The sequence below is a fragment of the Cupressus sempervirens genome, chromosome 8, assembly GCF_028749045.1.
Source record: "Cupressus sempervirens isolate cs-2001-9-10 chromosome 8, ASM2874904v1, whole genome shotgun sequence".
Classification (NCBI taxonomy): domain Eukaryota; kingdom Viridiplantae; phylum Streptophyta; class Pinopsida; order Cupressales; family Cupressaceae; genus Cupressus; species Cupressus sempervirens.
The window spans coordinates 664,305,959-664,321,929 of NC_143125.1; the positions used below are offsets into that span (position 1 = coordinate 664,305,959).

The 15,971-nt window shown below is 35.4% G+C and overlaps 1 protein-coding gene across 1 annotated transcript in view; it reads left to right on the forward strand.

Moving 5' to 3' along the window:
- The window catches only part of LOC149544207 (alpha/beta-Hydrolases superfamily protein), a 170,371-nt gene that overhangs the window by 56,905 nt on the left and 97,495 nt on the right, over positions 1–15,971 (forward strand). The window contains exon 3 of the mRNA XM_089798721.1: positions 13,316–13,515. Within this exon, the coding sequence (XP_089654847.1) occupies positions 13,316–13,515 (200 nt within the window). The remainder of the gene's footprint in view (positions 1–13,315; positions 13,516–15,971) is intronic.

A 15,971-nucleotide genomic window follows, 5' to 3' on the forward strand; every position in this document is an offset into this window, starting at 1 on the left:
TTTGTTATCCATGACAAGAAATCACATGTGTGCAAACTGAAGAAAGCTCTTTATGGCCCTAAATAGGCCGCCAGGGCATGGTATGAGAGAATAGACAACTACCTTATCAAATTAGGGTACTCAAGAAATGAAGCAGATCCTAAAATATACTTAAAGAAATCAAAAGGAGACATGCTAATACTAGCATTCTATGTTGATGATCTTCTAATAACAGGTGAAGACCATCTTATTGTTAAATGTTAGCTGAATTTGAAATGGAAGATTTAGGTCTTCTACACTACTTAGGATTAGAAGTAAGGCAAAAGGAAGACTCCATGTTCCAAAAGCAAGGAAAGTATACCATTGACATATTGAATAAATTTGGCATGATGGACTGCAAACCGTTATCCACACCTATGGAGACAAATCTTCATAAACTCAAAATTGAAGCACATTGGTCCGAGGTCATTGATCCTACATACTATAGATAGATAATTGGATCCTTAATGTACTTAATAAAGACCTGTCCTGATAATCGTTATGCTAGAAATGCACTAAGTTAGTTTATGTGCGAACCTAAGAAGATTCATCTCATGGCAGCATTTTGAGGTACTTGCGAGGCATTACTGGACTTGGTTTGAAATATGACAAAGTTGAGTTATAGTTTCATTGATATTTAGATTTTGATTGGGCCGGATGTTCTATTGATTGGAAGAGCACCACATGATATTGTTTTAGTCTTGGATTTGCAATGATATCTTGGTTTAGCAAGAAGCAATCTTCTGTTGCTCCAAGTTCTACCTAAGCAGAGTAAGCAGTATGGTTAAGGAAGTTACCGGTTGGGCTATTTGGGAAGCCTTTAAAACCTACAATTATACATTGTAATAATCAAAGTTGTATCAAGCTCTCAGTGAATCCAATCTTCCATAACAAATCAAAGCATATAGAGATACCCATCCACTACATCAGAGATGTGGTAGATAGGGGTGTCATCAAGTTGGCATATATCAGCACTGAAGAGCATTGTGTTGACATATTCACCAAACCTCTTGCAAAGTTGAAAGTGGAATACTTCAGAGGAAAACTTGGCATGACAAAATTATTGTAATTGTAACTCCTGAAACAAACTCTCAGTTTTGTGTAATATATATATATATATATATATTCTGTTGTTTAAAAGAGTTATTAGTGTGCACATGTTATATATATATATATATATATATATATATATATATATATTCTGTTGTTTAAAAGAGTTATTAGTGTGCACATGTTATTTTTTGAAAGGTGACGATCTGTCTTGAGAGGTTAGGTCTCTATTTTAAGGTGAGGACCTTAACAATATATTGACTTGTTATCATAGACTTCATTAAGTGTTGTCCTGGAATGTGCCGGAACATATGATAACACAAGTATCATAATTGACTTCATTAAATGGTTGTTTGGAATGTGACGGATATCCTGATACTTCCTGAGATAATGTTATAAATCCTTGAGTCATTATGATGTTGAGATTACATTAAAATGTTATCCCAGGATCATGCTGGAAAACCATGACGATAAGAATTATGATAGACTATATTAGTCCTGGAATGAGCCGGATGTCATGATGCTTATTTTGTTGTTGTGTGATCAAGGTTAATTATTTGATAGATTAATTACTGTCCTGGAATGTGCCAGAATTCAGATAGCTATTGAGATTTTCTAAATCAGTTTGTTCACTGTTGATACTGATCTCATTAGTGGATTGATCAATTCCTCCCTCACTAAGAGGGAGTGTTGAAGAATAGTTTTAGTCGGATCTAATAATGCAATATTAGTATATGTAAACATCACACACACACAGATATATATATATATATATATATATAGAGAGAGAGAGAGAGAGAGAGAGAGAGAGAGAGAGGTCCTCATGTAATATGAAATCTTGCTGATATGCATTCAATTTGATGTATTTAACAGATCTTCATGATAATCTGTGACAATCGGTCTCATGTTCACAGTAACTCATCAAACCCTTTGATACCATATGTATATTATCATGGACTTATCATTGTCCATTCCGATCACTGTGCAAATTGGATATATGCCAATATTGTGATCGGGCATCTCTCCATATGAGTAGCACACAATATTTAGGTATTGCCCTAAATGTTATTGGGTTCAAGATTAATTAGTGGATAAGACATATGCACGTAGGGACATGACTCTACGTGTCTCATGCCATGTAGAGTCATGTCTCTACGTGGACACGTCTCTTAATATCTATACATATATGGATTGATGCTTGAGAGAACATGTTATACAAAACATATTACTATCCAAGCATCTGCGTCTGGTCTGCAATATCTGAAGCACTTAGTCATATGCGATTCAGTGTATAACACTCATGCATTCTTACATATAGATAATAGTGATCTTTGTCCCACTCAGATCACAATATAGTTATTGTGAATAATAATAACAACATGCATACATAGCACAAAAGTCAGGATCAGTTTCAAGATATCAAACTGACATTATAATTATCTCACATATAAAGCAAACAGATTAGAAAATTGAATCACAATACTCTACCTTAAAGATCTTTAATTCCTTAACATAGGGTAGTGGAATTTTATTGTAATCCCAAGAACTTGAAAGATGAATATTGCTACGATGAAATCTACCAAACTTTTCTTTGCCAAACTCAACAACTACATATTCAGTGTAATCTTCAAGGGTTGTACAAATAGTATTCATATCCCAAGGAATACCATCTAAAAGAGCAATGTGCATAAAAGATAGAAGTAAAGCATCAACATAATGGTTCAGATCTGACCTTACATTGTGCTTAAGAATCACCTAAGAACAAGAAGTGTGAACAAGAGGATTCCACCATAACACTATTATCAATCGCATTCATCTAAGTACTTGAAACAAATCTATTTTGAGTGAGGAAAGAAAGGGAACATGCAAGTATCAAGATACATCAAGAAATCACCAAACTTCAATGACAACTTTTTTTTTATCTTGGTGGCTCATAAGAAACAATCTCCAAATTCCATCCTTTACAAATCAGAGGTGAGGCCTTTGTATAGGTCTCGTATTGCAATGAGTGGCCCATCCACCTCAACCCTAATTAGGGTTAGGGCAAAGAAAGATAATCTACATTTAGTGGTAGTGTCTAGACGGACCAATCAAAAGAAGACCACTCTCTTAGTGGGGTAATGAATGTCCGCTATGTAATCACATTCAACAATAGATTAGGGTGAGATTAATGCTTGCTACACATTAAGTGCTTTGTTCCCCCAAAGTAGCCTATGCCTAATTCTATTCCTTGAATGCTTGCAATCTATACAACATTGTTTCCAACTCATCTATGCTAACACTTGGCACCAATTCTCGCTTGTGATTGATAATGGTCATTTCTCTTTCACATTTTCTAAAATCGTTCGCCCAATTTGGCATTGGGTTTTGGGCTGTGTGTATGACATTCAAGAATATGGAAAAGTTCTCAAAGTTATCCTTCAAAAAGAAGTTTAATCACAAGAACTCTTCTAGTTTGCTTCTTAGATTATCTATAATTCAATCATTCTCAGTTATCCTCTGCAACAATAAGGCTACAACTATGTTGGAGATTCCTTTCTAAATATTTCTTACCACCGTTTCCAATTTAGCGAATTCCTCATTGAGAATATCAAACATTTCCTTTGTCATGATTATTGCATTGTACCATCAAGTGAAATCATACTTTTCTCCTTCTGTTATCACTCCATTGGCCGACATTTGCTTGGGAGGTTCCATTAAGTCTTGTAGGTGTGGAATTACTTCATCTTGATATAGCCATTCATCATCTGATGACTCTTCTATGCATTATATCCTAGAAAGGATAGTTAATGCCTTCTCAAATATCTGTACCAAGTCTTCAACATATTTATATGCCTTTTTCTGGATGTCCTCCATCCAAGCCTCTACGTTTAGGAAATTTTTCTTAGTTTCTCAGTGCCTTCCACTGATGCAGTTGACAATGTGCATGGAAAAAGCATTGTTGACTCTCACAATGTCATCCGTATCATAGAGCTGCAACTAAGGGTAGAACTTGTGCACTTTCAAATGGTATGAACCACTTCCTATTGCCCCTTTGTATCTTAATCCATCACACCTTGTCATTCGGGCTAGCATGTAATATAACATAGGAACTCATAGAATTTTCTTGGTTGCTCTAGATTTTCGAGCTGCTTATCCAAATTGTCATTGATCATACTAGCACAACTTATAGTGTTGAATCCTTCGATCACTTGCTCAAAGAAGTACCACCACATCCATGGTTTAAATGCATAGGATTGCAAAATCCCAAATATTCAGCTCAACATCATCACTATGTCATTATATTCTTGTTGAAGCTCCAACTAGACCAGTTGTTTGGGTAACTTGGAATGATGAACCCTATTCTTTCGTTGTGATATACTTGACAAAGTACAAATTATATTATAAATAGGAATAATATAAATAATAAGACAACAATAATGACAAATAAAATATATTCAGAATGTAGAATAGTTATATTAAGTATTATAGTAACCTATTTTATTTATATATCAAGTTATATATTAATTGGTTGTTTAATAGCAAATAAAATATTAAAGATAGATAATAATTTATATAATAAATTGTTGATATAATATATTATTAAAATATTAATATTCAAGAGAACTAATTATAAATCTATTATTAATAAAATATATATTTTTAATAAACCCAAAAGTGACAACCTTTGCTTCGAAATGACACACCAATTCAAAATAGTGATATAAAAAGTATCATCCTTTTTAATTCTTAAGGAATATACAGAGAAAATATATATAAAACCAATCTGCAGAAAGTTTGAATAGAGAAATTTAAATTAATAAATTACTATCTTGACAAGGGACATTACATTTGTAGCCATTTATGGCTGATCACCTCTTCACAATGGTTAGCCCCAAAAGTGTAGACCTTGAGTGCCTGCTCCTTTGCCTTCGACACCATTGATTTGTATGTTGGGATTCCAAAAACTTGTAAAATTGTCGATGGAGAGAGGTCTCCTAACACCGCCATTTGGATCTTTAATTGTTTCGTTTTTTGAAGTGTAATGCCTTGTGCACTTGTTAGAAATGGAAAAAGAAATATGTAAATAAGCAATACTTGGAAAGAATCTAAGAGAGTTAATGCATGAAAAGATATTACCATAAGATAGGAGAGAGAAAGCTTCAAGATCCAACACCATGAGACAAGATATTTGAAAAGGGGAAAGCAAAGAAAACCCCTTGTGACATTATGAATGAGGCATGAAAAGCCTAAGAAGAGAGAGAGAGAGAGAGAGAGAGAGAGAGAGAGAGAGAGAAATTGCTCATACAATAATTGAGAAGAGGAAGAAACTTCATGAGAAATGAGAGAGGAGGGTCATCTCTTAAATAGAGATGAGAGAGAGGAGTTAGAATGTAACTCCCATGTCTATGAATGCCACCATTCATAAGTGTGTAAGGCCAAGTGTGAGATTCCTCTTAAGGAGGAATAATCTAAATTACAAATTACAATAAATATTTGTCCTCATATTCCACTAGAGGACAAAATAAGATGTAGTGGAAAAAGGACAAAAAAGAAATATATTAGGATACCTTGGCTTATATCCTAATATATTATAACAATAAAAAAAGGAGGTCTAACCTTGGTTTATAAACACATCAAGGAAAGATTACAACTTCTAACACCCCCCTTTAATCTTTACTTGGGGTAATTATATCAAGGGGTATTAAACCCATAATGTACAACAATCTGCAACTTAATCTTCAATATGAAGTAATTTGATTGTATTCAAGCCATATGGTACATTTGCAGATCCAAGAGAAGTACATGAGCCCTTTGAATGTGATCAAGTGGAAGCATAGACACATCTTCATATGTGAAAAATCGAGAAGGTTCCTTGATGGATCACCTGGAAAAAAAAATAGAGAACAAAAAACAAGACAACTATCCACAAGTAGAATTACATTGAATGATCAAGTTAGTTAAAAAAAATGAAGTTATAATAATTTAATCAAGGAGGAACTAAGAGAGATGAGGATAAATGAACGTGTTCACCAACATGCAGTGGAGTTAACATGATATCTAAAATAAGTCATAAGCTCAAAATGATCATAATAGATGCAATAAATCTCTCATGAAAGGAACATACTAATGAACAAATGACCACAGACAAGGCCAACTAATGAAACCTGCATCAACATTGCGTCAATCACATGGATATAGACAATCCACTAATGAGTCATCCCACTACAAGTGAATGGGTCGCGACTCCATCACCTACATGACCCACGATCTAGGCAATAAAGTATGCAAAACATTATCACATTGTATATTTATCAAAGAAATATACGAGAGACAATAATAAATAAGTAGAACATGTGCCTCAAGCACCAAATAATTCAAGTTACAGTATTTCCAAGAATTATTGCCGATGTGGACCAAAGGAAGGGTTTATGAGGAGTAACAACATATTGCCTTCAAATAAGAAATCCATCATGGACAAGCAACATCATTTCCACGAGGAAAAGATCAACATGGGTCAAAACAACTTTCTCAAATAGAGTCTCCAATATTGGAGTGCTCCAAGATATGGTAGCCTCGTCACCTATACACTAAAAAATGAGCAAGGTGTAGGAAGTCATACCATGAATAAATCAAAACTAGGAGCATACACCAAGGAGACAAAGAGATTGAAATGGGAAATCCCCATAAAATATCATCCTCGCATTGAGGAACAAGGTGGAACAAATGGAGGGAAACTCCATTGAAGTAAGTGCACACCAATTATAGGTTGGAGGGATACTCCACGGGCCAGATAAGGCAACTATGAGTCAGTTTAAAACTGTTGGGTCCACCATAGTTAACCTTGATAAATTGGCTCCCGATGCAACTTACACAAGATCATATAAACCAATGGTATAAAACCATAAACTACTACCATGAGCATAAAGAGATGCTATAAAAGCATAAAATTGCAACCATGTGCAGATAGATCAATAGAACATAGTAAAATTAAATCAAATCATTAAATAATGAAGGCAATAATGTAAGATAACTCATAAACCTGAATAATTTGAGATAAGTAAGAAATATTTGGAAGAGCAATAAGCATAAGTTATTAGTTAAAATCTCCATGCAAGGTGAACACAAGTGAGAAGATAGAAAGGATGGGCCCACCAACAAAGACAAGAATCTAGAAAAAAAGAATAAATGAAGAGAGAGGTTAGAGAGATATAAAGAAAGGAAGGATCTAGCAATCAATTAGCAGTAGTGAAGTTGGTTTAAAGTGTGAATCAATTTAAAGTACATGATAGATGGAAGAAAATAGCTTCGAACAAGAATTGCAGAAGGATAGATGCATTTCTTATTTATGGATGAAGACTGGAGTGCATTTGTACTCACCATTGCCATTTTCCCAGGGGACAATCTTCGCAGAAAAATAGTAACGTAATACAGAACTCGATCTGTTAAACAAGTTTTGTTGTGCACGGAACTACTTCAACATTCCTTAAGTAAATAAATTGAGCTAACATTTGAGTGCATATTTGAACGCCTTTATAATTGACTTAAGAGGCTCAAATGGTGTAGAGGTCCACAAAATAGTGAAAAGAATAGAGACGTTACAACAGACACTGCAACATCTAAAAAAAGGAAAAAAAAAAAAGGACATTACCAACTAAAACTGCTTTGCTCACCTTCAGAATGAATAGTTTGCTTTGTCTTCACCACGTGGCTCCGTCTAGATGACCCCATGTTTGGCAACACGATTCACAGGATGCTGAAGCTGGGTCTCAGCATTGATGAAAAGGGAGGACTTGAACGCTAAATTTGGAGCCATTGTGTAAATCTGTGAAAGAGATTTTGGGTGACTGAGTTGAGAAGGTCATAGTTTTTGACAGGGTGGTAGACTCCCCTTGTTGTCTTGTTACAGGTGAATATGGGTGGACTGCTAACATGGAACGTATCATGAAGGCTCAGGCACTTAGAGACAACAGCGTGGCTGGTTATATGTCTAGTAAGAAGACCATGGAAATCAATCCTGAGAATGCCATCATGGAGGAGCTTTGCAAGAGAAATGAAGCAGATAAAAGGGATAATTCCGTCAAGGATTTGGTAATGTTGCTGTTTGAGACTGTCTCAATGCAGCAAATGCAAGCAAGAATTTACTGCTTTGGATATCATATTAGAATTTTCCCAAAAAAGCGTGAAAGATAGTTCTGTTAAGAACAAAGCAATGATTCCAAGAGCAATGATACAAAACACAGTGCATGCAAGACATGCAGAAATAAAAGTAATGATTAAGCAATTAGAAAATGCACAAAGAGAATGAACTATCATTCATATTTCGACATGCAAAGATAAGGAGTTAAAATAATAATTGCAAAGAGAATATTCTAAACATGCAAGAGACAAAATTAGAAACTTAAAGAGTGCAGTATCAAAAAAAATTTGATTAGATAAGAATCGATATGAAAACTTTTTAATTATAATATTAGAAAAGAATTAATATTATTATCAAAACGAAAAGGATAATATTTGAGATTTTGATTTATATGAAATGATAAAAGATAATATTAATAAAAATTTAGCACAAATTTTGATAAAGGAGATTTAGAATAAACTTAACTAACAAAGTAAGGGGAGGTACTAAATTTTTTCTACTAAATTAAATTAGTTAAAAAAAAAGGAAATATATTAGAATAAACTCTCTCAACAATATACTAGATTGTACTAGAATATACTATTAAATTAGGAGTGTAATACCTTTAAATTTATATTATTTTCTTTATCAACAATATATCAAAACCTACACAAATTAGAGCAAACAGGAGTTAATCGGGTTTGGCAGTAAACCAGCCAAATTCAAAAAAAAATTCAATTTCTTCCAACTTAAGAAGATTAAAAAAGAAATTAGTGAAATCTCTCTCTCGAGTCTCCTTCAAATCGTACCTTCATGCAAACACTTAAAAACAAAGATTAAATTGTGATGTGAATATCAGGATTTAACTGTGTGATTTTGAGTCAAACTCGATGACCCATGTTTCATGAGTAGTGATTCAACATGAATCCATCTCTCATGAGAATAAATGGAACACTTAGCACTCATTGGATCTAGGTGATGCTCACAGGGGTGAAGCACCGGGACTTCCCGGGAGGTCACCCATCCCAGTACTACTCCAGCCTGAGCGCGCTTAACTACGGAGTTTCCTCCACAGTTAAACCCAAAGATTAAATTGCTTTGATACCATGTTAGAAATGGAAAAAGAAATATGTAAATAAGCAATACCAGGAAAGAATCTAAGAGAGTTAATGCATGAAAAGATATTACCATAAGATAGGAGAGAGAACGCTTCAAGATCCAACACCATGAGACAAGATATTTGAAAAGGGGAAAGCAAAGAAAACCCCTTGTGACATTGTGAATGGGGCATGAAAAGCCAAAGAAGAGAGAGAGAGAGAGAAATTGCTCACACAATAATTGAGAAGAGGAAGAAACGTCATGAGAAATGAGAGAGGAGGGTCATCTCTTAAGTAGAGATGAGAGAGAGGAGTTAGAATGTAACTCCCATGTCTATGAATGCCACCATTCATAAGTGTGTGAGGCCAAGTGTGAGATTCCTCTTAAGGAGGAATAATCTAAATTACAAATTACAATAAATATTTGTCCTCACATATTCCACTAGAGGACAAAATAAGATGTAGTGGAAAAAGGACAAAAAAGAATTATATTAGGATACCTTGGCTTATATCCTAATATATTATAACAATAAAGAAAGGAGGTTTAACCTTGGTTTATAAACACACCAAGGATAGATTACAACTTCTAACAGCACTCCACGATCAACTCAATATTTTGGGTGGTTGGAAGAAAGTCGAATGCAACTACAATCCCGCCTTTGACTATCTGACCAAGTATATGGGATCATGGTCCTTATATCCAAACGTTCTTCTATTGCATTCACCAATGTCAAGATCTCCCAGATTTGTGTTGCCAACATCTTTCCATTTTGACATAATCGTAGACTCTAAAAATTTCGTTGTCTATTCTTAATGAATTCTACTCTGGACAAGCTCGATCCTTTGGGTTTTGCCATTTTCTCCTTCCCGCAAGAAAAAATGAACAACTTAAGAAAATGCACGGAATAAAAATGCATATTGAGTTTCTTTATTTTGAGTTTCCATGATGTGCAATATTTTAGGCCATGAGTGCATATAGACCCTGAAGGAGATTTCCTAAACTTTATGGTATTTCCGTGGCCAAGTGAAGAATGCACTGGAGGTGCATATAAGGCTACTTCACAGATTTTGCTTCTTCATGGTATTCCCCAAACCATAGAGAAATTGCGCTCTGCATGCATTTGGTGGATTTTTAACTTCATAGCTCTTCCCCGAGCATGCAAACTTTGCACCTAGAGCACATATTGGCATTAGTGGTGGATTCTCATTGTCAAGCGAGATTTCCTTGACTATATGGTATTTGTGATGTGAGTTCATATTCGCAGGTGTTGGCATGGATTCAAGCATTTGGGCAGGGTTCTCTTAGTACATGAAACTAGTGTCTGAGAGCACGAATTGGGCCTTGTGAGGAGCAATTTTATCATAGAAGGCAACTAGTGTGGAACCCATTTGAGAAAGCTTTCCAAGAACAACAGCCCTTAGGCATATGCTCTGCTAACAATTAGATCTCCCTTAAAGTAATCACAATTTTATGCTTTTGCATTCGCTGAAGTTAGTTTCATGCCAAGTAACACCCATTATACACACACTGTAGTAAAGTAGTGATATTCATTAGATTATGAGCTGTTAAGTAAGAGTCAAGAGCATCTTCATCCATGACAGGGTAATGGAAGACACTAAATGTTTTTCCATTTCGTATAATGCTATATGTTGTCGTGTATAATGTTATATGTTGTCTAAAATGTTGTTAATGTTAATGATGTCGTGGATGTTAGTGTGGCCGAGGGGTAGTAGTTATGGTCGTGGCAGTTCACGTCGCACCCCCATGGAGGTTATATGTACACTCTCTCGGATGGAAGAGGGCATTATCGTTATCATTGGTATCATTGTTGTTGGGCTTATCACTCTATGTAAACTATCTAGCAGTTCTCTGATGTTACCTTGTGTTTACTTGTATCTGTTATAATTTTGTCAGTAGTGTGCATTAAACTACCTGTACTGCAGGCGATAAACAGTGATTGTAGGCACATATATATAAGCACCCAGAAATAATTTTCACTTGGTAAACATATCCTCAACAAATGAATCAAATAGTGATCGATACCTCACTGCAAAGACCTCCTGTAGACATCTTGAAGACACAGTCAGAGTTGCCGATTAGCTACTCCTGTGCTTCTGCCTTGGCATGTAGCTCAATTTCACTTGGTCCCTATTGATGGTTGCAGTACAATATGGGTGGCACATTTTATTTTTTTCTAACTTTCCTTGGCAACTTATATTGGCACCAGTGGCCATTCATGAAGAGATAAATTCTTGTATGGTACTAGAATCCCATACTGTGGCAGAGTAGCATTCTGAAGTGTTGCTGCTCTTGGAGGTAAATTTCTTTTAGTTTTCAAACCCTTTTTCTGCCTCGCAATTTCTTTTCAAAGCTTATTTTAAATATGCCATGTAGATTTCTGCTAAAATTTTAGTGAAATAGCATCCTCTTCTTCAAGTGCTGACATATGGAGAAAATTTGGTCCCTTTTGAAAACCTCTTCTCATGATGCTGTAACACTCATCAGGATTTTTTGATGTTTTATCACATTTCTGATTTCCTGACTTAGTTGTTTTGCACTTCTACCTTGCTCCTCCAATTCATACTTAGTCATTTTACCATTTCTCCATGCTTTCCCTCTTTGAATGCTTTCAGAGATGTCTTAGGGATATTTCCAGACTTAGTGATTCTTTTATGCTTTTCGTGCCTTTTAGATTCAAGATGCTGTCAAAAATGATCTCAGATTGTAATCATTTTCATCCAACCACTTGCCTTTTCAACTATTCTGATCTTAGGATCAAACACTTTTCCTCTCTTGCTTCTGTCAGTGCTTGTCAAGTTACCAGGTCAGTCCTGCCAAAATAAAATTACTGTTTATCATTTGAGGATTTTTTTAACTCAACGTTTCATCTGAGTTCTCTATCCCTAACTAGAAAGTCCTTCAAACTAAAACCCTAAAAGGCAGGAACAACTCTCTACTCCAGACTTAGCCAAATTTAATTCTCATTTGGAATACAGGGAGGCTCAGGAAACTGATGCCAGAACTACCAAGAAAACACAAACCAAAAAAGGCCATGCAGACCAAAACACAAAACACATGGATGTGGCTTCAACTATCCACATGTTACTTTCTTACTATGCCATTCATAGTACTAGTCTTAATAGGAAGGGTTTTTTGTACATTAAATTTCTATTATAACATTCTCTTCTCTAATGCATGCTTTGATTTACTACCAAAATCAATTACAATAAGTACAAATAAACATGATTACTGAAACCCTTGCCTACATCGTTCTCCTCTTGCTTTTGATTTAGCTTGCCAGTCAACACTCAACCAGGGAGTGAAATGGGGTCAGATGTGGGACCAAACTGAACATATGACTGGTTGGAAAGCTAAACTCTGCGCAATCTGTGGTACAATTGGACTGCATTGGCTATAGTTGTCAATGAAAATTGAAATCTATGTCTAAATGAGATTGAAATTAATGTGTCAGTCCAATTCAAGAAGCTGTTATAGAAGATCTTTGATTGGAAGATTTAACTTTTAATGGTCCCACTGAAATATCTATTAGTCTGTAAATCAATCTGTTATAGAAGATCTTTGATTGAAAGATCCAATTTTTAATGGTCCCACCAAAATATCTGTTAGTCCGTAAATCAATAAATGCTCAACAGACCCACCGTTTCCTTGCTTATAGCATGTTTCAGATCCTAATAGATTTTTTTTTGCCTGTCTGTTGTTTATAGACAAAAACTTATAAATCTGCTTATGTATGAATTGTTTCCAGTTTACAAAAGTTTTTAACTTTTGGGTGGTTGCATGTCATTAAGATAATGTGACTGCATGTTGTATCCACACTGAAGGAGGATTTACTTTAGGTTATCGTTTCAGAAGCTTTATGCACTTTTATATGAGTCTGTAGTCAATAAATTAGAGCTCAACTTATGTTCTTGCAGTTTCTAATGAATATTTATTTGTTTAAGATTGGAGATTTTTAAAGTGCATATATAATTATGTAATTCTTCTGGATAAAACTGTGTTAATGATTAAATTTTATTATTCGTCTTCTAGATAAAACTGATAATCAGCCTGGTCCTGCAAGCACTCGCTCTCTTGTAGAAATTGCTACAAATTTGCATCGGAGTACTATTGAAATGCAAGAATGGAGCCTTGGCGATCTTACTCTGGGTCTTTACCTTCTCTCTCTTCGGCATGCTTCTGAGATGGCAGTTGATAATATCAAGGGTGAACAAATTGCGTCTAATTATGTGGTAAAGGCCTGTTTGGATTTTTGGTTTCACATTTCAGTGTGGATTAGTGATTTCACGCTGATAAAAGAATAAAAATTGCATTGCTATTTTGCTAAGTTGATTTTTCCATTGTGAAGTTGGCAACATCTAATGCAAATTTTGGTTCAACCTTTATTTTTTGTAAAAATCATAAGCTAACTTGTCTCATTGTAGTGAGAAGGTGAGAACATCTTAGCATCATGCATAAGTACTGTCATTGGTACAGTTTGAAACTAAGAAGCTTTCTGAATCACAAGTTCTCTCATAATTGAATTGTTATCAACCGAGTTACCTTTAATAATGCCAAATAATACTTTCTTTGCAGTTGTTTTCTATTTTGCACACAGTGAAGATATATGCCACTATGTCATGCTCTAAAGGCACTTTTTCATAAATTGCAACATAAAGATGAAAATGTATAAATTAATAGCGTTGCTGTGAATAAACCGTATATCTGTTTACGTTGTTTTTAAGTGAGAAACCTTTCTTATTTCATTTGTTAGTATTGTTCATATGCAGTTAATGCACTAGTCTAGCACATCTACTGTGCTGGTTATTGGCCATGAGAAAGTGACCTGAAGTTTAATATTATAGGCTTAAATTAATGCTTTTAAGGTAGGTTTACACCATACAATATTCTTTATAAAGCATCATTACATTGAATACAGTACAACAAGAGAACAAAACACATGATATGCCAGAGGTCTGATATGAGTCTGGACATAGTCTTAGACTAGTAACACTAGAGTAGGATAAATTCTTAGCCACAAATGCAACTTGACTCATTGTTAGGCTTACATATGCCATATGTCAGATACTTGTAATCATAACATGCATTATGACATGCTACATACCAACCATGTGGATAGCTGAAGAATCTGCAAATGAAACAAACTGGATAAATTTACCTATTCTCGTCTCCTACAAGGTCATGCTTGTTGAACTATGGTGTAGCTGCCAGACAGATCTTTTCATTCACCAGTTCTGCAAATCAATGTTCTCCTGTTCAGTTGGTCATTATTTACTCTTCTCTTCCATATTTGCTGTTTGATCTTATCTATGAAGTTCTATGCTATTTCTCCTGGTTGTGTTCCTTATCTAAGCTGTGTTCCTTGTCTGAGATTATGTGGAATTTTTGACATCGTGGCATTTCAACTTTGCATATGCTTATCCTGTCAGCGTTTGTCCAGTTCGCTAATTATGACATTGTGGTAGTTGGCAACGTATGTTATTTTTTCTATTCATCACCAGCTCATCTACATCATGCCGTGGCTTTCAGTTTATGTAACAGCAGGACTCTTGTTAGTTGGGCTTTTCATAATTCTCATGAATGGTGATTTCATAAGTCTCATGAATGGTGATTTTATGTGCAGTGGTCTTAAAAGTCTATGTTCTTTTTATTGGACATGGGAAAAGGAAGCAGTGATTATCGTGCATATTTTGACATTTTACTAGTCTATATAAAGTACTGTTCTTTCTAGAGAATCACTCTTTTTTTCTGGCATTCAATAATATTAGCTTCCACCTAGGAACTTATAGTTGCCTACACATGTTCATTAATTAACTTTATCTGCTTCTATCTGCTCAGATGTGATCCAAACAGGTTCCAATGCATGAAGAGCAAATCTACCAAAACAAATGCGACTATACCGAGGAGATATTTCTTTGAATCTTCCCCTATGGTGGTGACGAAATTTCGTTCTTTTTTCTGTTCAGAGTGTGTGGTGATGATGATATCATCTAGAGATAGAAGGCTTCAAATTTCACTATTTCAGTATTATTTTAGATAGATATTTAATTTGGTATCTGTTAGCTGACTGGATGGGTCCGGCGGTGTTTCTGTATTCTGTAGCCGACGGTTCGGCGGTGTTTCTGTATTCTATAGCCGATGGTGGTCCAGCGGTGTTTTTGTATTCTGTAGCCGACGGTCCGGTGGTGTTTTTGTATTCTGTAGCCGACAGTCCGGCGGTGTTTTTGTATTCTGTAGCCGACGGTCCAGCAGTGTTTCTGTATTCTGTAGCCGACGTCGTCGGTAGATAGTTTGTAGCGGATAGAATATTTGTGGCCGATGGACTCCTTCGGGAAGGTTCGGCGGTAGTATTTATAGCCCGTCTGGGATCTTTGTAAATGATCAATCATCTACTATTGTGAATATAATTCTGCTGTTCGTGTTCATTGTCTGTAAATGTGTTTTTGTATTCTGTAGCCGATGGTCCGGCGGTGTTTCTGTATTCTGTAGCCGACGGTCCGGCGGTGTTTCTGTATTCTGTAGCCGACGTCGTCGGTAGATAGTTTGTAGCGGATGGAATATTTGTGGCCGACGGACTCCTTCGGGAAGGTTCGGCGGTAGTATTTATAGCCCGTCTGGGATCTTTGTAAATGATCAATCATCTACTATTGCGAATATAATTTTGCTGTTCGTGTCCATTGTCTGTAAA